The sequence below is a fragment of the Macaca nemestrina genome, chromosome 13, assembly GCF_043159975.1.
Source record: "Macaca nemestrina isolate mMacNem1 chromosome 13, mMacNem.hap1, whole genome shotgun sequence".
NCBI lineage: Eukaryota > Metazoa > Chordata > Mammalia > Primates > Cercopithecidae > Macaca > Macaca nemestrina.
This window is the reverse complement of record NC_092137.1, coordinates 68,819,349-68,843,947: the sequence shown is the minus strand read 5'-3', so window position 1 is coordinate 68,843,947 and position 24,599 is coordinate 68,819,349. Positions and strand designations below refer to the sequence as shown.

The following is a 24,599-nucleotide window of genomic DNA, read 5'->3' as shown; positions in this document are numbered from 1 at the left end:
GCCATTAAGTAATGGCTGCATTTTAAAAATCCTGTTCTCTTTGGGAGGCCGAGACGGGCGGATCACGAGGTCAGGAGATCGAGACCATCCTGGCTAACACAATGAAACCCCGTCTCTACTAAAAATACAAAAAAATTAGCCAGGCGAGGTGGCGGGCGCCTGTAGTCCCAGCTACTCGGGAGGCTGAGGCAGGAGAATGGCGTAAACCCGGGAGGCGGAGCTTGCAGTGAGCCGAGATAGCGCCACTGCACTCCAGCCTGGGCAACAGAGCGAGACTCCGTCTCAAAAAAAAAAAAAAAAAAAAAAAATCCTGTTCTGCTTACAGAATTACTTCAGTAACAATGAAAAGAGGCATGTTTTCATGTAATTTGCCTGGTTATACTTGCAGAGTACTCCATAAAGATAATCTTTGGAAAAAAACTTACAAAGACCAAAGTTTTGCGCAACCTATGGCTTTTACTTTTTATTACCAATATACAAAGTACATCAAAAATATCCATTTTTACTCTACCTTCTCTGTCTTCCTATTTCCAGATGCTTTATGTAGGAAAGAAAAGGCAAGGCAACAAAAAATTCCATCTATTATACTGAAGGCTGACGTTTCAATGTCTCACTTGTAAAGAGTCAGTAGTAGAAGTCATTAACTATCAAAAGAAGGAAATAACTGTCACTTAAGTACCTCCTTAGTTCATAAATGTTTTCCCACAAAGAAAAAGTAAATGTAAGGCACACATGACTACAGAAGTTAGTTACTATTTTCTTTTCATAAACTGTTTTGCTTCTTTCAAAAGCTCTTCCACGTCTTCCTTCTCTTCATCTTCCTTTCCTGGTTCCCAGTCAGAATCTTCATCTGTTGGCTCATAGTCTTCTTCCTCATCATCTAGAAAGCTGTCGTTCAGGTCATACTCACTGGGTTGCCCAACATTATCATTATCTTCATCTAAAACATTTCTCACTGAAAAACAGAAGATTGGTACAACACATCAATCGCCACTCAACCTGGGATGACAGACATCTACCTATAAAATGTCTTTCTGCATCCAGAGAATTAATTTTATTAATGCATAGCTTATCACTACAGATTTCTGGAAAGGGCACTAAAATGATGCTTTGTTATTTATTATTCTAACTTTTCCTACCATGAGGTTCCTGAAACTAAAATGGCCCATGAGATTAGTAATAATGGTTCCTTAATCTCATAATCATATTCACAACATCCCATCTTCCCATGTGGTAGAATGTATTTTTGTCCCAGTTATTCACTGCCCCTTCCTGTGATATGATTATACTTCCTCACTTCTCAGTGATTGCCCAAAGAAATGTGAGTGGAAATAGTGTGTGTCACTTCCAAAAGGATGCTTTAAGACTCTTTCTCTGGTTCTGCTATTGCCATTTCCCCTCTGCCACAAGAAGCATGTCCCAGATAGAGGCTGATCCCTCAGTCTGGATTCCAGGATGAGAATACACATGGCACACGGCCACAGCCAATTCACAGCTGCAATAAGGAGAAATACACTGAAATAAGTGTATTTATTGTTATAAGGCACTGAAATTTAGAAATGTTTGTTATTACAGCAAACCTAGCAAAAGCTTATTGACACATCAGGGCGTTAGCTTAGATACTTTGGAAAGTTTAGTTTTATAGGTCTAAGATATTCTTACAGTTCATGTTTCAATAAGACTAGGATTGCCATCATAACAGACATTGTAATTTACTGATTTCTAAGTAATATTATAATACTAGAATTATTCTGTCTCCAAATTCATTTCTTCCCTCATCCTACTCCTTCCACAGTGAGCTACAGAGTTGCTTTAAAATAAAGCAGTGAAAGACTCTAGGACAGTGTGGAACATTCAAGAAACAATTAAGAAGACTGTATCTAGAAATCTGAATGGCAGAGGACAGTCCCTGATGAACAGCAAATGTATACGTTAAAAACATTAATGTATGTACTTTAGTATATACTTTGGTTAATATCTTTCTAAAATGTTCACATGCAACATATAGTTATAATTTTAAAAATAAAGTCAATGAATTGGGAAAAATGAGAAAAATGACAAAGGAAGTAACATATCTGTCCTTTTAACCTTTATAGCCCAATACATTTATATTTTTCTTTTTTCTTTTTCTTTTTTTTTTTTTTTGAGACGGAGTCTCGCTCTGTAGCCCAGGCTGGAGTGCAGTGGCCGGATCTCAGCTCACTGCAAGCTCTGCCTCCCGGGTTTACGCCATTCTCCTGCCTCAGCCTCCCGAGTAGCTGGGACTACAGGCGCCCGCCGCCTCGCCCGGCTAGTTTTTATATTTTTAGTAGAGACGGGGTTTCACTGTGTTAGCCAGGATGGTCTCAATCTCCTGACCTCGTGATCCGCCCATCTCGGCCTCCCAAAGTGCTGGGATTACAGGCTTGGGCCACCACGCCTGGCCACATTTATATTTTTCTTAGTATCAGTACTCATTCCAGAAAGGATTTGAGACAGTTTATAATAATAAAATGCTAATAAAGGTAGAAATCAAAAACATAAAAAGCAGAATACACATATGATAATCTCAATTTTTAACACAATTGTTAAAAATAGAGCATCAAATTTATCCCCAAGATTCTTGGTAGCCACGGCTAAAAAGGCAATATAATAACTTGCACAATTCTCATTATAGTAGGAAGCTCACCAGTTCCTTAAGGAAAATCTTGCATTACATTTATCTGTATACACAGCTCCTGTAAACATCTTGAGGGCATGTTTTATGTCTAATCTCAGTTACCCATATTTTTAAAAATAATAACATGCATTTTTTAAAAATTGGAAGGCAGTTTACAGTTGGGAAAGGGAATGAGAAGGAAAGAACATCAATATCTCTATTTTTGTCAATTTTCCTCTTGGAAGTACCTTATACACATAACTTTCTTTTCTAAGATGTGAATGCACATTATCACATAACATGTCCTAATGATATCTCAATAAACAGTTTCCTTTCAGATTCAGAAATCACTTAGCAGCTTTACAAGAAAAACAGATACAAAGCTGAAACAACTCCAGGTTCTCTGCTCACTTCATTGGCTGCTCCTTCTCAGTTTTCTTTGCTGGATTTTCCTCATCATCCTAATCTCTAACTTTTTAGAGCTGGAACTTTTTTTCTCTAACTCACTCCTTAGATGATTTCATCCAGTCTTATGTCCTAAATTCCCAAATTCACATCTTAAGCCCTGACCTACTGCCCTGAATTCCAGACTCATTTATCTGGATACCTAAGCATTATCTGTACTTGGATGACTTACAGGCACCTGGAATATAACATTTCCAGAACATAACTCTTTAGTTGCTTCAGCCAGATCTGGTCATTCTATTTATCAGTCTTGAATATATGACTTCTCTAATCATCCAACCATCTAGTTGTTTTAGCAAGAAATCTTGTAGTCATCCTTGAATATCCCTTACCGAGAACCCAACATCTAATACCTCAAGAGATCCTGTTAGCTTTACCTGCAAAGTAAATCCACCACTTCTCATCACATCCACTCTAATGCCCTGGCCCCAGTACTACCACTTTATTCCTGGATACAATATCCTCCTAACTGTCTCCCTTGCTTCCATTCTAGTCTATTCTTCACAAAAAAAGTCAGAAAACCTTCCAATAGCTGTCTCACTCTAAATAAAATCTAAAGTCTTTATTTACAGGTCTCAGCTTTGAAGACTGTACTCAACTAGCCCACTAGTAGTTTTCTGATCTCATCCTATGCCATTCTGTTTACTTGCACTGTTCCAATTGTATTTGCTCTTTGCTATTCCTACAGTACAAACATGGTCATCACCAGGGATTTTAAACTCATGATTCCCAATGCCTGGCATATTCTTCCTTAGATAATCACCTGGCTTGCTCCCTCCTCCAAGCTTTGGCTCTAATGTCAAATTATCAGAGTGCTTCTTTTACCATCCTATCTGACATGGCACTCCCCATACCATGTACAGACCCTTGCTATTCTGTCCTCCTACACAGTTTATTTTTCTTCTAATTATCAACACATGACATCAAATAATTGCTTATGTGTGCACTGCCCATCTGTGTACAATTCTGCAAGAGCAGGGCTTTGTTTCTATTGTGTCCTTAGCTCAGACAACAGTGCTTAACATGTGGGAGCACTTAATAAATATATTTGTTGAATATATCAATATGAATAAGTGAACCATTTGCAAATCAACTACTGAATATCTTTAGTTTTACAGAAACCCTTCTTATTTTAGCCTACACTTTTGATCACCAGCCTGCCAGTCAATATAATGAATTATGTAAAAGACCTTAATTCTGCTAAATGAAGCCTCAGTGAACCCTGGAAATATTTAGCAACTTATTAAAAAGCCTCATTTGTTGAGGCAGTAAGGCCACATTAATCGGAATAATTTTGTTGGTTTACTCAAAAAAAAGCTCATATCTATCATCACTTACATTTTATGTTTACATTCATGTTCTTCTAACAAGAAGTCCAAAATCTAACAAAACCATCTGTAACAGAATTCAACGTAGCTAATAGTCAAATTTAATCCACCTTAACTCATATGAACAGGTACTTTATACTTTAAGTGAAGACATCTGAAGAGCCAAGTCATGACATGAGCACAAAGTCAGTTCTAGAATTCAGCTCTGTGTCCTTTGTTAGTGGTGTCACACAGATCCTTCATAACAGGGTTGTAAATGCTGATATGTGATTATCCTTGTGGGACCAATTATTTAATAGATTATATTGTGGAAAATTCAATTAATAACTTTAAATATTATATAAAACAAATGCTACCTAGGTGACTTTCCTTTTTTAAAAATTGCTAGTAGAATCTGAAGGTGTTTTTTGAGAAATATCCAATTCTGCCTTTCAGTGTAACTGGGCCAAAAAAAAAAATTAAACTTTACTTACCTGGAAAATACTCTGAATACTGATTTTTACAATGACACACGTATTCTCATTACAATATTCCAAGTAAATTTATCTTAGAAAGTTTCTTTTTTTTTTTTTTTTAAATTTGGGTTAACACTTCTAAGTCAAGGTAAACTTGAAAGAAATAAGTCTTTTCTCTATTTTTGCCTAGAATGCTTACAAATTTCTTCCTGCTAGTTACCTCTGATCTCATTTGATTGTCCATAAGAACCGGAAGTTGTTCCGGCTTTTTATCTGTTTTTCTTTTAAAGCTGTTAAGTGATTTCTGAATCTGAAAGGAAAGTGTTTATTGAGAGATCATTAGCACATGTTATGTGATCATGTGCATTCACATCTTACCCAACAAAAAGACTCTTTAAAATAGCATAGTTTAAGAGAAAGAGGACTAGACCAGGGGTTTGAAGTCCAACTATCTGTGTTATAAACAAGCTCATGACAATGAACAAGTGACATAACCTAATGGAAATTACTTTTTTTTTTTTTTTTGGAGACAAGGTCTCGCTTTGTTGCCCAGGCTGGAGTGCAATGGCACAATCTCAGCTCACTGCAACCTCTGTCTCCCAGGTTCAAGCAATTCTCCTGCCTCAGCCTTCTGAGTAGCTGGGATTACAGGCCCCCGCCACCATGCCCAGCTAAGTTTTGTATTTTTAGTAGAGACGGGGTTTCACCATTTTGATCAGGCTGGTCTTGAACTCCTGACCTCAGGTGATCTACCTGCCTCAGCCCCCCAAAGTGCTAGGATTACAGGTGTGAGCCACTGCGCCTGGCCGGAAATTACTTTTTAAACTACAAATCATTCGATTAAATGATCACAAAGATATTTCTAACTCCAGAGTTCTAATTTTAAGGCCCCAACAGGAACCTTCATTTTCTCTACAAATCAGTGAAGTAAAATGAAATGTGGACAGGGATTGACAGCTTGACTACTTAAAGCCAGAACTGGTGAAATACGCTGTCACTGGTTTGTAAACACTGATGGGTAATACTGAACTACCATTATGAAAAATAACTTTTAGAAAAAATAATAAAATCTTTAACATATTTAAAACAACTCATTATTTACTATAAGGGATTAGAATATGGTAATTTCTGATTTTTTATATGCAGAGGAATTTATAATATGAGAATGACAATTCCAAATTTTTGTCTAATATTTCTTTCACAATTTAAAATTTCACCATTAATTCTTATCTCAAGAACTAAGTCTTCAAACTATTGAAGAGCATACTGTGTGACATACATGCCGGAAGAAATGTTGATTCTGCATGGAGAAAAATCTTTTCAAATTGCAGTGTTTTGTTTTGTTTTGTTGAGACAGGGTGTTACTGTGTTGCCCAGGATACAGTGCAGTGCCACAATCATGGCTCATTGCATTTTTGACATCCTGGGCTCAAGCGATACTCCCACCTCAGTCTCCCAAGTAGCTGGGACCACAGGTGTGCCCATAACCACAACTGGTTAATATTTTTTATTTTTTGTAGAGATGTGGTCTCACTCTGTTGCCCAGGCTGGTAGTGAACTCCTGGGTTCAAGTGATCCTCCTGCCTTGGCCTCACAAAGTGCTGGGATTACAGGCATGAGCCACCACACCCAGCCAAACTGCAGATTTTTACCAATAGTTTTTTGGTGTTAGATCTAAGAGGACAGGCGCTCCACAGCAGATTAATAGTTTAATACTGATAATTCTTCATGTTTTATTTTCTTTAATTTTCTATTAAATCTTAGGACTAATTAGGATATTAATTTTTATTAAGTAAATAAATATTTCGGCTCAATATTCCTAAAGCTGAAAATTTACTATATTTACAAGAACAAACATTTCTAATAATGCTTCATTTTATTATTAAAGACTATTTTTTAAAAATGCACTAAGCAACTAGTTGGTATTTATATTTTAGCTTTTATATATTTCTGATCTACTTTATTATATATAAAGTTCATTTCTTTTTATAATTCCATTGCATCAGGCTTTCTCATATTCCATACATTAGCTTTCTACACATTAAGTAGCAGTTTATAGAATTTCATGTAAATCCCACTAAGCCTCCTTAATAGCTTTCTTTCTAGATCTTTTAGTTTTATCTTCTGAATAAAAAAGTATATATAAGCACGTACATGTATACAATTGTAGAAATAGAGAAACATTAAAGTAGCTATCAGTGGACCATTCTAAATTTTCAGTCATGAATGGTATCAATCACCTAGAATAATACATATCACATAATAATAGAGGCAAGAAAGGAGGATCCCAATAATTAGATAAAATATTGATGATAATTTCCTTTAAATGTTGTCAACAGGTGAGGCAGCTAAAAAAGAATAAAACAAAATCTTCCTGGCACTGGTTACTTTAGCATTCAATAACTTGTGCAAACATTGTAGCACTCTGAAAGCGTGGAAAGTTAAATACAATTTTAAACCAATTATATATACAAGAAACATAACAAATGACAGGAGTCAAACCTACAAGAAACAGAATGCACTATATAAACTGTTACATGTATAGAAGCACTCTATAGATAAAAGTGTTTTAGAGGTATTACAAATCAGAAATTAAACACTAACAGTTTAATGTAGTTATTTTAATGTTGGCACTATATTAATAATTGCATTATCTTGTTATATATGTTCTTATGATACACCCACCTCAAATTCAACATGTTTAAATGAAAGCAAAAACAATAAAACTCCCTAGTTCACCCTATTCTCTATTGTGTGCCTTGTCCAGTCTCCTGATAATGTGTACTATAATCCTGAGTCATCCTGACTTCATTTACCTCATCCCCATATCATAGTCAACTGATTAGTTGGTAAATCCTCTTGATTCATCCTTCAAAAATCCCTCTTATATCCAGTCCAACCTTTCCATGTTCATGACAGCTGCCCTAGTTCTAGCCCTTTATTCTACCTAACTAATCTCCAGGCTTCCCCCTCTCTAATTCAAACTGTTTATCACCAGCTTGATTTTGGTAAAATACTGGCTCATCATTATGTGCCAAAGTGCCCATGTCTTTGGTCTGGCCGTAGAGAGTTCCCATAATCTAGCTTCAATACACCCTTTTAGCAACATCCAAAGCAGCTATACAGACTTCCCACATCAGTTAAAATGATCCACTTGCTAACTCCAACTACAACACTTCTACCTTGATGTCCTTGATTGATCTATTATTCACTTTGCCTGTGATGTCCTATACCAACCTCCTACACAGCAAAGAAACAAAAGTGATTGAAATCCTACCCTCTTAAAGGCCAACTTTTACTTAAAATTCTCATATCAAGTCTACCTGATAATCCCCAGCAGAAAGTACTCCCTCTCTTTCCCCGGAGACTTCAGAGCATCTCACTGCAAGTGGGGAGAGCCAGAGCTGGTTCCCATAACCACAATTATGAGCTGGTTCTCATCTCTCTGTAGCTTTTCTCACGTGGAAGACATTCAACAAATGAATATGTGGATGTGTGAGTAAATGAATCAATACATAGCTGAGATTAAGATTTGAGGGTACTGTTAAATCTTAATGATTTGGGATACAAGAAAAACAAGTATGTTAGAATTCTTTATTAGGTATCTCTAAATCAGAAAAATACAATGATACCTCAACATTTACTATTTGAAATACTCAAAATCCCCAATTTTTAGATTTTGTAGGGTAAGAGATGTTCTGACTATATTGCCACATAGCAACTTCTGAAAGCACATTAAAAATATAAGACTAAACCTATAGCCTTAAACTTATTCCTTTAAAATATATATACTTCTATTAAAAATGATCTTTTCAATAAAATAAAGTTTTTCTTTAAAAAGTTAATTGTCTTAAAATATGTCCTTCATTCAAAAAATACTTCAATAATTTCAAGAAATTTTCAACAAAAATTCAGATATTTTTAACTACGTTACATGATGTGTATTCATAGTTTTTAGGTAAATATTTCCTATTTCTATAAAGTTATATAAAGGTGTCAAATGCTCTTGCATGGGACAATGCTACAATTTGTGAACAATATATACTTTTAATCAAATACAATTACATTATTGCTAGAAAGGAAGACACTTAAACTACCATAACTGCCACATCATGAGATATGAGCACAGTAAAGAAAGTATAATATATAACATGTAACCTCCATACTATGTTAGCTCAGATAAAGGGAATATTTTTATGTCTGGAGTACTAAAGCACTAAAGTGTGTTTCAATAAGAAATATCAAATGGAATTCCCGTATAGTGAAATCATTTACTTTCATCACTTGCTTGATTACAAGTCAGCTGTTTGTATGCACATATAAATCAAGTGAGCACAGCCTTGATAGTATGCATTTTATTTTCTCACTCTGTGAGCAGAAATATTATGTGTGAATCAGCCTCTGTATTATATGAATGATATGAAAAAGCCAGATTTTATTAAAGAAGAAAAATGTTACAGTTTAGAAGCATAAGAAACAGAAGGTAAAACAGATTGAGGTAAGTAGGAGAGATGGACATTTGATGGTTGCTTCTCTGGTGTCTCTCCCCCCTCCTCCCTTCCTCAAAGCTCTAGCTTTTATTGGAGATGGCTGTGGTTCTGATGAAAGTGACTCCACTCTGGTTTCAGGAGTGGCACAAACTAATCAGTGGCCATGGTGATTGGATCAAGGTTAAGAATGTGATCTAATCCAGTAATAAAAAGTGAATTTTCTGATTTTTCCCTGGAATCATGAGGGTCAAAGTTGTTTATGCTCTTTACAGGTGATTATCGTCCCAGCTGAATAAGGATACATAAAGTCCCTCACTGGAAGAGGAGCCAGCCTTAGGATGATAATGACCCCTCTAAAGACAGAATGAAGGAAAACATTTGGGTCCTGGGGGACACTATTGACATTATTAATGAGCCAAAGCAATATAGCTTATATAAATCCAGCCCTAGCTCTGGATGTTTTAGTTACAGAAGTCAATTATCATTTAGGCCAGTTTAAGATTTTGTTTTCAGGTACTTGCAAACAAAAGAATCCTAAGAGATACAAGGTAAATATATATTGTGGACAATGGGGAAAGCATTTGCTATATAAAAGGGTTGCAGTTGTTTTTTCTGTTCGTTTTTTTTTTTTAAGAAAAATCATTAAAATCAGCAATTCAACAAATTCACAAAAGCAGAGATTTTAAAATATTTTCATAATAACTGGAAACTATCTAGGTTTAATAGGAGAATCACTTAAAGGTTTCATTTTGAATTTCCTGAAGTAAAATTACTTACCTGGAAGTGTACTATGTCTATATTCTATCTTGTGCTGAGGATTCTTCCTGAAAGAAGAATGCAAAAATAAGAGCTAGTCTTCCAATTACTAAAAATTGATGACTATTTACACTAAACTAGAACACTGACTAACTTACAAACTTAGGATCCAATAGACCTCTTATGAAAAAGCATTTGTTGTTTAATTACAATATTTCCTGTGTGCCTACTCCACGCCAGGCACATTTCTAGATGCAAAGATAGAGTGATGAAGAAGACAAAGTTCTTACCGCAAGAACTTATACTCTAGAAAGATGGAAAAGACAAAATATGTATTTCCAAAATATATCATATTTCTAAACTGTCATGTATCACATATATTAAAATATAAAATAGAATCCAAAACTCATGACACAAATATCAAACATGTATATAAGTATGTATGTGCACACAGCATACAGTATTAAAAATTTCTAAGGCTCTTCTGGAATCTAAAGAAAGCAGTATTCTTTCAAAAGAACACCAATCACTTGTTATGAAAAAAACACAAAAGTTAATTTTGTTGATAAATTCAGATAACATACTCTGAAGTCAAACAAAAATTAGTGTTTGAAGATCTATTTTTGATTACACATACTTATGGCCCCTTCTATTATTTTGTTAAACAAATGTTTGGGTACCCTACATGTACAAGACATTCTCCAAATGTCCCAGCAGTAAAATCCAAGGCAACTGGTTCATCATGACCAAACTGTCTGGTACCCCTTTCTTAGGGAACTGACGAAGCAGAGCTGGGGTACACTAACAACAGATATGTGCTGAGGTGACAACTTTCAAATATACCTGTGTCAGGAGTTATTATTTTTACATGACAAATGTTCATTTGTTCATTCAGCAAATATTGGCTGAATGTTTCACTATATTCTGGCTCTAAGCAGGCACTGAGGATAAAATATTTAACCAGATACACATTCTTGCCCCTAAGGAGACAGAGTCTGGGGGCAGGAGCAAGGCAGACATTAAACAAGCATTTTTTTCACTGAATAATAATAACACCTTCTGTGAAGATAGGAAATATTCTTTATAATATATCTTTTAGGGCACAGGAACTAAGTTAAGCCTTAAATCTTCCCTTTCTCAGGCGAAATAACATTTGTTCTTCATTTTTTAAATCTTTTCATAGGACAAGTAAGGCAATTTTTAAAAAAATTATATAACAGGTAAAATATGACTTTAAATTTTTCTATAAATCCTCCCATTCAACCCTGTAATTCCACATCTACTGCAATGGAGAAAAATGGCCAGTCTCAGGAAGTGGATCTCTAGCCCTGAACCTAGTCTGAGTCATAGGATGTAAATATGTCCTAGGAATGATCTCAGAGCAGATACTCTGCCTCCTCCAGGTGACCGATGAGCAATGTGAGCCTAAGGAGATGAAGTTCATGCCCAGGGTTTGTGCTTTCCAACTTGGGTGATGACCATATTAAGACAGACGTCCCGGCAAAATTGTGGACTACATTCTTAAAATATCTCTGAAATAATCAGGTGATTAAATGTTCTACTTATAAATTCCTTTATGAGTCTATTGTAAAAAAATTTATCCAACTGCTCTTTTTCACCATTTAAAAAAGTATAGTGTGTTTAAAATATTTCATAATAAAAATTATACTTTAAAAATATTGTATTTCCTCTGTGCCTTCGACACTATTGTGATATTAGTAAACAAAGTAAAATAATTTCTAACACCATAGAACCATCTGCTTGAAAAATATGTGTCTTGTTTCCAGCACTGCCTATTATATTTGCTCCAAATATTAACTTCCTTTGTCTGTCTGTCTATCTATCTATCTATCTATCTATCTATCTATCTATCTATCCATCTATCTTAGAGACAGGTCTCACTCTGTTACCCAGGCTAGACTGCAGGGCACAATCATAGCTCACTGCAGCCTCAAACTCCTGAGCTCAGGTGATTCTCCCACCTCAGCCTCTTGCGTCCAGCTGGGACTGCAGGTATGGGCCACTCAGCCCATCCTAACTTCCTGTCCCTCCATCATAATTTGTTGGGTATTAGGAAGTAATTACAAATATACAAATTTAAATTAATTTATAAAACCCAAGAAATATACAGTGGTACTGCTTTTGAGAGCTGTAATAATCATGAAATCTATTTTCCAAGATAGGTTTTAAGTAGTATTACTTTGAAGAGTTTCAACTGATAACCCTGGAGCCTCTGTAATGCTATCCAACAGAGAACTTTGTGTGATGAGGGAAATTGCTCTGTGTTGTCCAATAAAGCCACTAACTGTATGTGACTGCTGAACACTTGAAATATGGGTAATAAAGCTGAGAAAATGAATTTTAAATTGTATTTAGTTAATTCATATTTAAATGTAAATAGCCACATGTGGCTAGTGGCTATCATATTGGACAACAGTTTCAATTCAAAAACCAAGAAAAGGGAGATCCTCTCTTCTCAGCCAAGATTAATTACAATTAATGCTCCCCAAACCAACAACTAAACACCCTCTTTCTTATGAAGTGACTCTCAAATGAAGTAAAACATTCTATAGGTAGAAATGCTATGATTGAAAGTGTGAGGTTAGGCCGGGCGCGGTGGCTCAAGCCTGTAATTCCAGCACTTTGGGAGGCCGAGACGGGCGGATCACGAGGTCAGGAGATCGAGACCATCCTGGCGAACCCGGTGAAACCCCGTCTCTACTAAAAAAAATACAAAAAACTAGCCGGGCGAGATGGTGGGCGCCTGTAGTCCCAGCTACTCGGGAGGCTGAGGCAGGAGAATGGCGTAAACCCGGGAGGCGGAGCTTGCAGTGAGCTGAGATCCGGCCACTGCACTCCAGCCCGGGCGACAGAGCGAGACTCCGTCTCAAAAAAAAAAAAAACAAAAAAACAAAACAAAACAAACAAACAAACAAACAAAAAAAAGAAAGTGTGAGGTTAGTGACTATAGTCAGAAAGACCCCATTAGAATCCTAACTCAGCCACCTTCGTGCATGCTGTCTGAGCTTCAGTTTTCTCATTTGTAAAAGGGGGATAACAACAGAACCCATACTCACATGAAGCTGTTGTGAGGATTCATGAGATAATGCACAATGGTCTTTAATCTAAGGGCTTGGTAGGTGGTAAATAATGTCAGCCTTTGATGCCTTCATTATTAGTTCAAGAAACAGTTACAGAATACTTATTACATGCCAGGCCTTGTGTCAGTGTGACACTCATTCCTAATCTCTCTTCTTTCTGGTAACTTTTCCTACAATGCGAGCATTAAACACAGTGCAAAAGTGTAACTCCACAGTTAATTAAGGTCCTAATTCAACAGTTTTGAAAAGTGGAAAAAAGATTCTGTACAAGATTGTGTGTTTAGCATAATTAACCCAAATTTGACCTTTTGATGAAAACGAAATTTAAACTTGAAAAAATTAAGCTGAACAACTTAGTTGTGAAGACAGCTGCAAATGAACAAAGCTATGGTGATGATTTGTGGGAAGATCTTTCCTACACTGACCATGCTGGTGCAGGCCACTGACTTAATTAAATCCAGTCTTTATTAAAGTATAATTAATGCTGGGCATCAGGAATGGGGAAAGATAAAAATGGGAAACATTAATACCAAAGATATTTTTCATCTTTACTTTAGAAAAAATGGTTACTAGTCATTTGAGATTATTTCCAGTAACATGTTATTTTGAAAAAATGTCATACCTACTTTAAAAAGCAACCCAGACTAGTACACTGAAATTCATCAAAACTTCATCAAGATTTTTCAAGTGTTAACATTATATATGGCTGCCTTACTGTTATTATCTATCTACAATCATTTCAGAGTAAGGCTTTTCCTCCTTCTTTTAATGTTTGCTTCAGGTACCAAGCAGTTGTCTTTTCCTGCTTTGCCCTTAACAGTTAAGTAGGATAACTGAAAAGTTAAATATAGTCTTAATTGTTTGCTACTTCAAAAGCTGCTTTAGAAATGCTCAAGTAACTAAATGTCAGGCTTTTTAAATAAAGTACAGTAATGAAACCTAAGGAGTTAGAGACTCAACTATGGTTTAAGCACCAAATACCAATTAAACAACTGCTGATATCAGTTGTCAGGCTAGAAAGATTAAAAAGGAGAGTAACTTTTTAAAAAGAGAGAGTGAAGACAGAGTATCACAAAGTGGGGAACTGGGGTTCAACTTAAAGTTTCAGAAGGTAGTTCCTCATTCTCTATTATCTTGGAAAACATTTACAGTTGCACTCGTATGCACCATCTACATCCGCCAACCTCACACACTACTTAGGAAAAGGCAAGCCATTTCAGAATAAGTGAACAAAAAACTATGAAAGAAGTGTTACATTTAGTCATTCCAAACAGGAAGAGCAGAAAATGTAATGTGAAATTTTATATTTTAAAAATAGGAAAAAATTTTCAGGTACATGTACAGGTTTTCATTTGCCTTAGAAGGGGAAAATTGCTTCTTTGAGAATCTTCCATCTTTTCCTAGAACTTGCTCTTTTCATAAAAAGACAGGTAAAAGACTATAATGCAGACCAAAGAAACTAGCTGAGTTGGTGTTTTTCAACTGGACAATGAACTTCCAACCTAAAGCAAAAGAAATAGTATCAATAAAACATTGCCAGCTATTTCACCGAAACTGAAGGAAAAGAATATCTATGACAGGCTCAAAAATTTGCTGTTGGGGTATTTATTCTCTTTGATGATAAATACAACTCACAGAATAGATGGACTTTAATAAGAAAATGAGCCCAAACAGAAAAGATAGTTTATCACACACAAAATCACACACTCAAAAACAAATTTTAGATATGTTTAGTTTACATAAAAATGGAAATGATAAATTGAGTCTTCTGAAAGTTAAATTTCTTAAATTATCTTTCCCTTCAAGGTCCTTCATAATCTCAGTGCCAACCTTTATTAGCAGCTCAATCTTTTGTTTCTACTCTAGGGGAGTACTTTGTGATTTTTTCCCCATTTTTAGGAACTTGTTCATAGCTCTTTTTGCCAAGTATATTCTGACTGTACTACTACCTAAGTTCAAATCGTGTCTCCTTCATGAAAGTAACTTTGGTAATCACTGGGAAATAGCTCCAGAATGTATTGTCTATGTTTACCACTTCGTACCTACCATGCCATTTCTTGTCCTGTCATCTAAATTTTCAGCACACACAAACACACACTTGTACATGTATGCATTATCTCTATCATCTGTCAAATGAGCAGCTGGAGGGCATGAGATTTTTCTTAAACTTTTTAATGTCTTTCATAGCACCTACAAATGTACGTCTCTCCAGCTGGTTTTCAATTATAGTTTTCACAGATCAATCCATCTACTAGAATATAATCAACCTTTTTCCTTCAAAAAATGTTTTAAAATAATCTTACACATGAGTTTTCAAAATGAGTTTTATATCCTTTGACCAATACCTCTCCAACCCACCCCTCCTCCCAGCCTATAGTAACCACCATTCCTCTTCTATGCGTGGGAAGTTCTTAGATTCTACATATAAGTGATACCATGTGGTATTTGCCTTTCTGTGCCTGGCATATTTCACTTAACATAATGTTCTCTAGGTTCATCTACCTTATCACAAATGATATCATTTCCATCTTTTTAAAGGCTGAATTATATTCCATTGTGTATATATACCATATTTTTTTTTACCCCTTCATCCACTGATGGACACTTACATGGATTCCATCATTTGCAACACAAACCAGAAGTTTAAAACGCTCATTGGTTGGAGTACAAAAAACAGTTTCTAATAATTTCTGGACTAAAACTTTCTCGAGTTAATGCTAACACTTATAATTTTTTATTTTTAGTAAACCCTAATCTATAGATTTTAATGATTTTCAGAAAGCTACCCTTTGAAAAACAGTTTTTCTGTGGGATATATTCCAGAGAATGGCTATTCTCATTAGGTTAAATATACTGTCAATGTGCTGAAATTTCTCTGCACTCACACCTATAAAGTTAACAATCAAAGTACTCATTGAATCGTGTTACACAAACCCAAGACTAAAATATGTCAGAACTTCCTGCCATTAACACTGCATATTACTTCCTCAGGAAACAATGAAAATATGACACTCATATTAATCTGACTCTATTGCAATCAGATTCCTGAGATACAGACTGCTCAGCATTGTAAGACACTTAGCTCTAGTCAATCAATCACTCAGGTCAACCAGAAACACCAGGAGTCCTTCACGAATGCTGAAGACATAGATGCCACAGTGTCTTGGGCCTGTTCTCATCTGGCAATTTAAACTTTGGATCACCAGCATTTTGTTGTGGAAGGAGCTCAGATTTTAGGATCAGAAGAGCTGAGCCTAATTCAAATTCTACTATTTATTGTTGTACAAGTTAGGGCAACTCCTTTGAACCAACTCTCTTTCCTCATCTGAAAAGGAGGGATAACACTGTCTACCTCAAATAAGATTGTTCCAAGGGTTAAAGTAGTGTGTATAAAAATCTGTATGCTATTAAGCATTTTAGAGATATCAGTTATTCAGATAGACATAAAAATCAATTTTAGTTTAAGATATCCAACAACGGCTAGAAATCCTATGTGCTAGTAAAAATCACTGTCAATTAATATTGAATAGCTGAATTTTTCCTTCAATAATATATAAAATTCCTGTTGAATATTTTCCCTGTCATATCTCACACATTTATATAATATTTTCTAACATCCGTCTATGCATATTCCATTTTCAAAAGTCAGTTATTTCATAACAAGGCAAAATACCTTTTGCATGTAACCCTAAGTCAAAGCTAAATGGCAACTCTGTACAGCTCTTCAGGGGAATATGAGCATTTGAACTTTCAAAGGCAATGCCAAATTCCACAAGATCTTTTTCCTAACAATGAAGGGGATTACTTAATCAGAGCTCATTCATAAAAGATTTATATCAACCTTTTTCTCAAATGGCATTTTCTGTAATTCAGTCTGTCTCAAAGTCCTTTTTGTTTTTTTCATTGTTGTTAATTATTAACAGTTTGAGATCTAAACATAAAGCTATACAACCATAACCACATCAGATTTTTGTGAGCTGTTATATTTTAAAATATGTATTTTCAAAAACATTATTCTGATTTTAATGATGTAGGTGCCTAAGTAACAAAAATTTAGATAACAGCATATTTAAATACTGTAAGGACATAGTGGTTTATAAATTTTTACATTATGACAAAGTTATAAATCCTTGTAATTATAATGAACCAATGGAAAATTTGGCCCTTTCTAATATTGCCTGATGATGCTCCTACAAACAATATTTAAACAGAAATAAATAAAACAGTCCTATTGCCATCCATTTCACTCTAACAATAAAAATTCACTGAATACCTACTATATGCCAAGCGCTGTTCTAGGTTCCAGAGACTCAGTTAGTAGTAAACAAGCAGAGAGTCTCTGCTTTCACGGGGTTTATATGCTGGTGGATAAGACGGGAAACAAATATGTATTTATAATTTCAGGAAGTGATTGCTATGAAGAAAAATAAAGAGAGGGACATAGAGAGTGACTGAACGTATAGGTAGAGAGGTCAGAGACGGCATTTCTGAGGAAGTATATCACATACATATCTGAAGGAAGAACACTTCAGGAAGAGGAAATAGCAAATGTCCTTACATTTGTTAAGGCCCTGATGTGAAAACAAGCTAGGATATTGGGTAAAACACAAAAACATAATGAAGACTGATACACTTCAAGGGGAATGAGTAAAAAGGAAAATAGTAGGAAATGAAGTCAGAGAACTTATAAGCCATGATAAAGTTTGTTATAGGAAGCCACTGGAAAGTTATGAGTAAGAAGATAACATGAAACAACTTATCTTTAAAGAATTGCTCCAGTTGCTATGAGGAGAATGAACTACATGAGGACAAAAGAGAAAACAGGGATGTTGGGAAACTATTGCAGTATTCCAGGCAAGAGAGGATGGTGGTTATGACTGGGGTGGTAGAGGGTGAAGGTAGAGACCTAAGAAATGAGCAGGCTCCTATTATATTTCAAAGGTTAAAATGGCAAGGGCTGCTGATAGATTGAATGAGTGATGTGAAGGAAAGAGAAGAGTCAAAGGTGCTTCTTGCTGAAGCACCTGAGTACTATGTGAATGGCGGAGTCATTTACAGAGGTAAAGAACACTTGCAAAAGAGTTGTTTTCATGATAAAAATCAAGAGTTCTGACTTGGAGGTGGTAAGTTTGATCTACCTATTATAGAAAGTGGAGGCATTTAAACATATGAATCTGAACCATTAAATTGAATTAGCTCACCTAAGAAATAAGAACAGAAAGGAAGACATCTGAGAACTGAGCCCTGTGGCTCTGTAATATTTACAAGTACGGAAGAAAAAGAGGAGACAGAAAAGAAGGCTAAGGAAGGGTAGCCACGCACATAACTGAGCTGACTTTATGAATATGAAGCTACTGCTCTCTGCTCTAGATTTCTCCATAGTGAATTGAAGACCCCCCAGAGCACAAGCAATCTACCTCTGTATTTTTCATGTTTTCACAAGAAACTGAAACCCAGGAAAATCAACTAGCTGATGCAAAGTCATGCTACAGAATTAGCATAACCATAACTAGAACCTAAGTCTGCTAATTTAAAAACACTTTATCACTTTGTCATAAAGGAGTACCTAAAGATTAACTAGACAGTGGTAGCAACAACAGAGTAATAGTTTTTAGTTGTATTTACTTCCAAAGATTTGCTAACTTAACACCATGATTGTAAATGAACCTAAAGAACTGTTTGAAAGCCAAACACCATATGTTCTCACTCACAAGTGGGACCTGAACAATGAGAACGCATGGACACACTGGGTGGAACAACACACACTGGGTCCCGTCGGTGGTGGGTGGTGGGTGGTGGGTGGTGGGGGCATAGGCGGAGGGAGAGCATCAGAAAGAATAGCTAATGGATGCTGTGCTTAATACCTAGGTGACGGGTTGATCTGTGCAGCAACCCATCGTGGTAAATGTTTACCTATGTAACAAAGCTGTGCATCCTGCACATGTACCCCAGAACTCAAAATAAAAGCTGAAGAGAAAAAAAAAAAAGAACTGTTTTACATCAGCTCCTAGATCAGTGACTAGAACACTTTAGATGCTCAATATTTACCCATTGAAGACATGAACATACTATATTTTGTCCCATCAAAACAAACTAGTTTATCTTGCATTTTTGAAATTCAGTATGTATTTTAAAACCCAAAGCAAAACCATAAATCCCATTATTATCACATATCTAGGTCTCAAAATTCAGAAGAAAAAGGAAAATGTTTAAATACGGTCTTTATTAAATAAAAATCAAGTAAACCAGCATAAAATAGTAAAAAGTACTCATTTGTTACCTGATAATCACTACAATTTACTATGTATGCCAAAAGAACTCTGAAAATTTTTATCTATGTATAATTAACAGTAAATATAACAAAGAACAAATTTATTATTATGAAAATGAATGCACATTAAAATAAATGAAAAAGAAAAACAAAACCACAGAAGACATTCCAGTAAATTTTGTCAAGCCTACATGAATATAATTGATGTTGTTACTGTTATTTCTAAATGAAGTTTAAAAAAAATTATAGCCAAGTCATATATAAAACTGTGTAGCAAGTGATTAATATTTAAGATACTTTTTTTCCAAGATCATATTCTTATACACAATTAAAGAACTGTAAGCATGGCAAATGATGATAAGTTACTTTCTATATATGCAGAACCTATAAAAATGGATTAAGGTGCTGTCAACTTTGACTATTCTTTTTTTTTTTTTTTCAGATGGAGTCTCATTCTGTCACCCAAGTTGGAGTACAGTGGTGTGATCTCAGCTCCCTGTAACCTCCACCTCCTGGGTTCAAGTGATTCTCCTGCCTCAGCCTCCTGAGTAGCTGGGACTACAGGTGTGCATCACCACATCAATTAATTTTTAGTAGAGACGGGGTTTCACCATGTTGGACAGGCTGGTCTTGAACTCCTGACCTCAGGTGATTTGCCCGCCTCGGCCTCCCACAGTGCTGGGATTACAGGCATGAGTCACTATGCCCAGCCAACTTTGACTATTCTTAACTACAAATAGATTGATAGCATCCCACGACTGATTCTGAAAATCTTAACTACCTGACAACTAGAGGTCTCCTTATGAAGATCTATTTTTGCTTCATGAAATAGAATCTGGATTTATAATAAACAACACACATTCTTATTTTTTGTTAAGAGGTCTCTAAAAATCATTATCTTGCAGCTTGAAGTGTACATCTACAGATACAGTCAGCCCTCATAGCGGGATTCAGCATCTGCAGATTCAACCAACTGCAGATTGAAAATGTAGTTAGGCCTACAATGATTGCATCCTTACTTGACATGTATAGACTTTTGTTTCTTGTCATCATTCCCTAAACAGTATAGTACAATAACGATTTACATAGTATTTACATTTTATTAGGTATTTTAAGGAATCTAGAGATGATTTAAAGTGCATGGAAGGATGTGTGTAGGATATATGCAAATACTATACTATTGTACATAAGGGACTTGAGCATCCCCAGATTTTGGTATGCCCTGGGGTCCTGGAACCAATCCCCTGCAGACACCAAGGACAGATTGTACTTTCTGTCAATTAAGATAACCTTATGACGACTTGGAACACTTTTCAAAAACAGAAGAGGAACTAGTAAAAAATTTTAGATCATACCAGGATCAGCAAATAAAAAATTATTAATTTACTCACTATCACCTATATGTCTTGAGAAAATGATATTGTGCTTGTGGTAAAACATTGTGTTCTTTCACATACACAGGCCATGTTGCAGATTCAATATTACACTGAGAGCACTTACAGTTGATAACTGACACACCTCCTAAGGCCTTCCCTCTCAGAAAACATTATAATTTAAAAAATGACACTAGCTTCTGAAAGACATCAAGACACCGACATTTTCATCTGCATGACACATGGCAGCCTAAGGTTTTGTAATCCAAGGCAATGTACACGAGTGTGACTTTACATTCTTACACCAAGTTGGCTGAAAATAGACTCCATTCATATCTGTTTATATTCTAAGATAAGTGCTTTCTTCAACAAGTAAGAACAGGAATACGCACTGCATAAAATCCTATTATTCATCAGAGGAATTGAATGAGTCAGAGGTAGGAACAGCAATCACTGGACATTAAGTATCCAATGTTCTAATTCAGACAAGTGCCTTAAACTAATGACATCCATTAAATTGAGTCAGTCTTTGATAAACAGCAGTGGACAGCACAAAAAGAATAAATTAGTTGACAGGCAAGATCTTCTTTTTTATTAAATTTTTTTATTTCCATAGGTTATTGGGGAACAGGTGGTATTTGGCTACATGAGTAGGTTCTTTACCGGTGATTTGTGAGATTTTGGTGCACCCATCACCCGAGCAGTATACACTGCACCTAATTTGTGGTCTTTTATCCCTCACACCCTTCCCACTTTCTCCCCGAGTTCCCAAAGCCCATTGTGTCTTTCTTTCTTATGCCTTTGCATCCTCATAGCCTAGCTCCCACATACAAGTGAGACATAACATGTTTGGTTTTCAGTTCCTGAGATACTTCACTTAGAATAATAGTCTCCAATCTCATCCAGGTCACTGCAAGTGCCATTAATTCATTCCTTTTTATGGTGGAGTCGTATTCCATCATACACACACACACACACACACACACACACACACACACACACACACACATATATACAGATATATCTCACAGTTTCTTTTTCCACTCATTTATTGATGGGCATTTGGGTTGGTTCCACATTTTTGCCATTGCAAATTGTGCTGCTATAAACATGCATGTGCAAGTATCTTTTTCATATGATGACTTCATTTCCTCTGGGTAGATACCCAGTAGTGGGATTGCTGGATCAAATGATAGTTCTAATTTTAGTTGTTTAAGGAATCTCCACACTGTTTTCCATAGTGGTTGTACTAGTTTACATTCCTACCAGCAGTGTAGAAGTGTTCTCTCTTCACCACATCCACACCAACATCTATTATTTTTTCATTTTTTCATTATGGCCATTCTTGCAGGAGTAAGGTGGTATTGCATTGTGGTTTTGATTAGCATTTCCCTGATCACTAGCATTTTGATTAGCATTTCCCTAATCATTAGTGATATTGAGCATTTTTTTCATATGTTTGTTGGCCATTTATATATCCTCTTTTGATAATTGTCTATTCATGTCCTTAGCCTACTTTTTGATAGGATTGTTTGTTTTTTCTTGCTAATCTGTTTGAGTTCATTGTAGATTCTGGATATTAGTCCTTTGTCACATGTACAAATTGTGAAGATTTTCTGCCACTCTGTGGGTTGTCTGTTTACTCTGCAGACTGTTGCTTTTGCTGTGTAAAAGCTCTTTAGTTTAATTAAGTCCCAGCTATTTATCTTTGTTTTTATTGTGCTTGCTTTTAGGTTCTTGGTCATGAAATCCTTGCCTAGGCCAATGTCTAGAAGGGGTTTTCCAATGTTATCTTCTATAATTTGTATAGTTTCAGGTCTTAGATTTAAGTCCTTGATCCACCTTGAGTTGATTTTTGTATAATGTGAGAGATGAGGATCCAGTTTCATTTTCCTACATGTGGCTTGCCAATTATTCCTGCACCATTTGTTGAATAGGGTATCCTTTCCACACTTCATGTTTTTGTTTGCTTTATCGAAGATCAGTTGGCTGTAAGTAATAGGGGTTTATTTCTGGGTTCTTTATTCTGTTCCATTGGTCTATGTGCCTATCTTTATGCCAGTACCATGCTGTTTTGGTGACTATGGCCTTAGAGTATAGTTTGAAATCAGGTAAAGTTTTATAGCTAAGGATACAGAGACTTGCTTGTCACATGAAAGTTGGGAAAGCCCTGCCAAACAAGCAGAAGTAAAACAAAAGTGTACTGAGTTTTAATAAAACTCCAAACTAGCTACTATCTGTCTAAATTTCCGACTGGACAGAGATGACTAGCCCCTACCTGCCAAGTAGAGGTGGTATCCTTACTAATGGAAGATAACATCTAGGGTACCTATAGTTCTTTTTATTAAAAAATGTTAGAATTGCAATAAAGGGTTGCTAGACACAAAGAGGCAGAAAAATATGACCCAACAATCAAGGGAAAAAAAAAAAAAAAGCAGAACCAGAAATGTTGGTTCACAAATAAGAACTTTAAAACGACTAAGATTAATATGTTTTTTAAAAAAAGAGTAGAAAATTGGGGAAAATGAATTAAAAGATGGATAGTTTCACCAAAATTAGAACTGGCGAAGAAGAAGAAGAAGAAGAAGGAGAAGAAGGAGAAGAAGGAGAAGAAGGAGAAGGAGAGGGAGAGGGAGAGGGAGAGGGAGAGGAAGAGGAAGAGGAAGAAGAATTAAATAAATATCCTAGAACTGGAACATACAGTATCTGAAACTAGGAACTCCATGAATGGGTTTAACAGCAGACTAGAAGAAATATGTGGGACATGGTCAAAGGGTTTAATATATGTTTAATTGGAGTACAAGAAAGAGAGAAAAGATAAAATAGACACAATATCTGATGAGATAATAGCCAAGCAGTCTCCTCAAACTAATAAAAGGCATTAACTTGCAAAAAAGCTCAGTGAACCCCCAAATAGGATGAATACAAAGAAAAATATACCTAGGCACATGTTAGTTAAACTGTTAAAATCTAAAGGCAAAGATAAAAATCTTAAGAGTGGTGAAAGAAGAGGCACATTGATTTAAAAATATAATGGCAATAATAAGATAGACAACTGAGTTTCAAGAGAAACTATGGATGCAAGAGTCCATGGCATGACACAAATGATAAAAGAAAAAGTATGCTAAGCTAGAATTACATACCTAGTGAAAAGAGCCTTTAAAAATTTAAAATAAGAACACTTTCAGACACACAAAAATGTAAAGAATTTCTTTTTAGTAGATCTTTGCTATAAGAAAAACCCACTTTGGGAGGCTGAGGTGGGTGGATCACGAGGTCAGGAGATCAAGACCATCCTGACTAACACAGTGAAACCCTGTCTCTATTAAAAATACAAAAAATTAGCCAGGTGTGGTGGCAGGCGCCTGTAGTCCCAGCTACTCAGGAGGCTGAGGTAGGAGAATGGCATGAACCTGGGAGGCGGAGCTTGCAGAGAGCAGAGATCACGCTACTGCACTCCAGCCTGGGCACAGAGCAAGACTCCATCTCAAAAATTTAAAAAAAAAAAAAAAAAAACCCAAAGAAGTTTTTAAAATTAAAAGAAAAGGATCCCAGATGAAAGGATAAATGTTTAGGAAGAAATAAAGGGCACTCAAAATAATAAATATGTAAATAAGGGGAATGTTGATGCTTAAAACAATTTTAAAACAATAATTACAAAGTCTTGTGAGTTAATACACAAAGGTATAACTACATGATAACAATGATTTAAAAAGACAAAA

At 35.7% G+C, this 24,599-nt stretch overlaps 1 protein-coding gene across 2 annotated transcripts in view; it reads right to left on the bottom strand.

The window, feature by feature from the left end:
* Positions 1-293: 293 nt before the first annotated feature.
* LOC105465189 (aprataxin and PNKP like factor) overlaps positions 294-24,599 on the bottom strand; it is a 94,741-nt gene continuing 70,435 nt past the window's right edge. Inside the window, exons 9-10 of one of the 2 annotated variants that reach the window (XM_011713462.2) lie at positions 10,154-10,200; positions 294-955 (exon numbers count right to left, since the gene is read on the bottom strand). In XM_011713462.2, coding sequence (XP_011711764.2) covers positions 753-955; positions 10,154-10,200 — 250 coding nt within the window. In that variant the 3' untranslated portion in view covers positions 294-752. The remainder of the gene's footprint in view (positions 956-10,153; positions 10,201-24,599) is intronic. The other variant, XM_011713463.2, reaches the window with a different exon arrangement.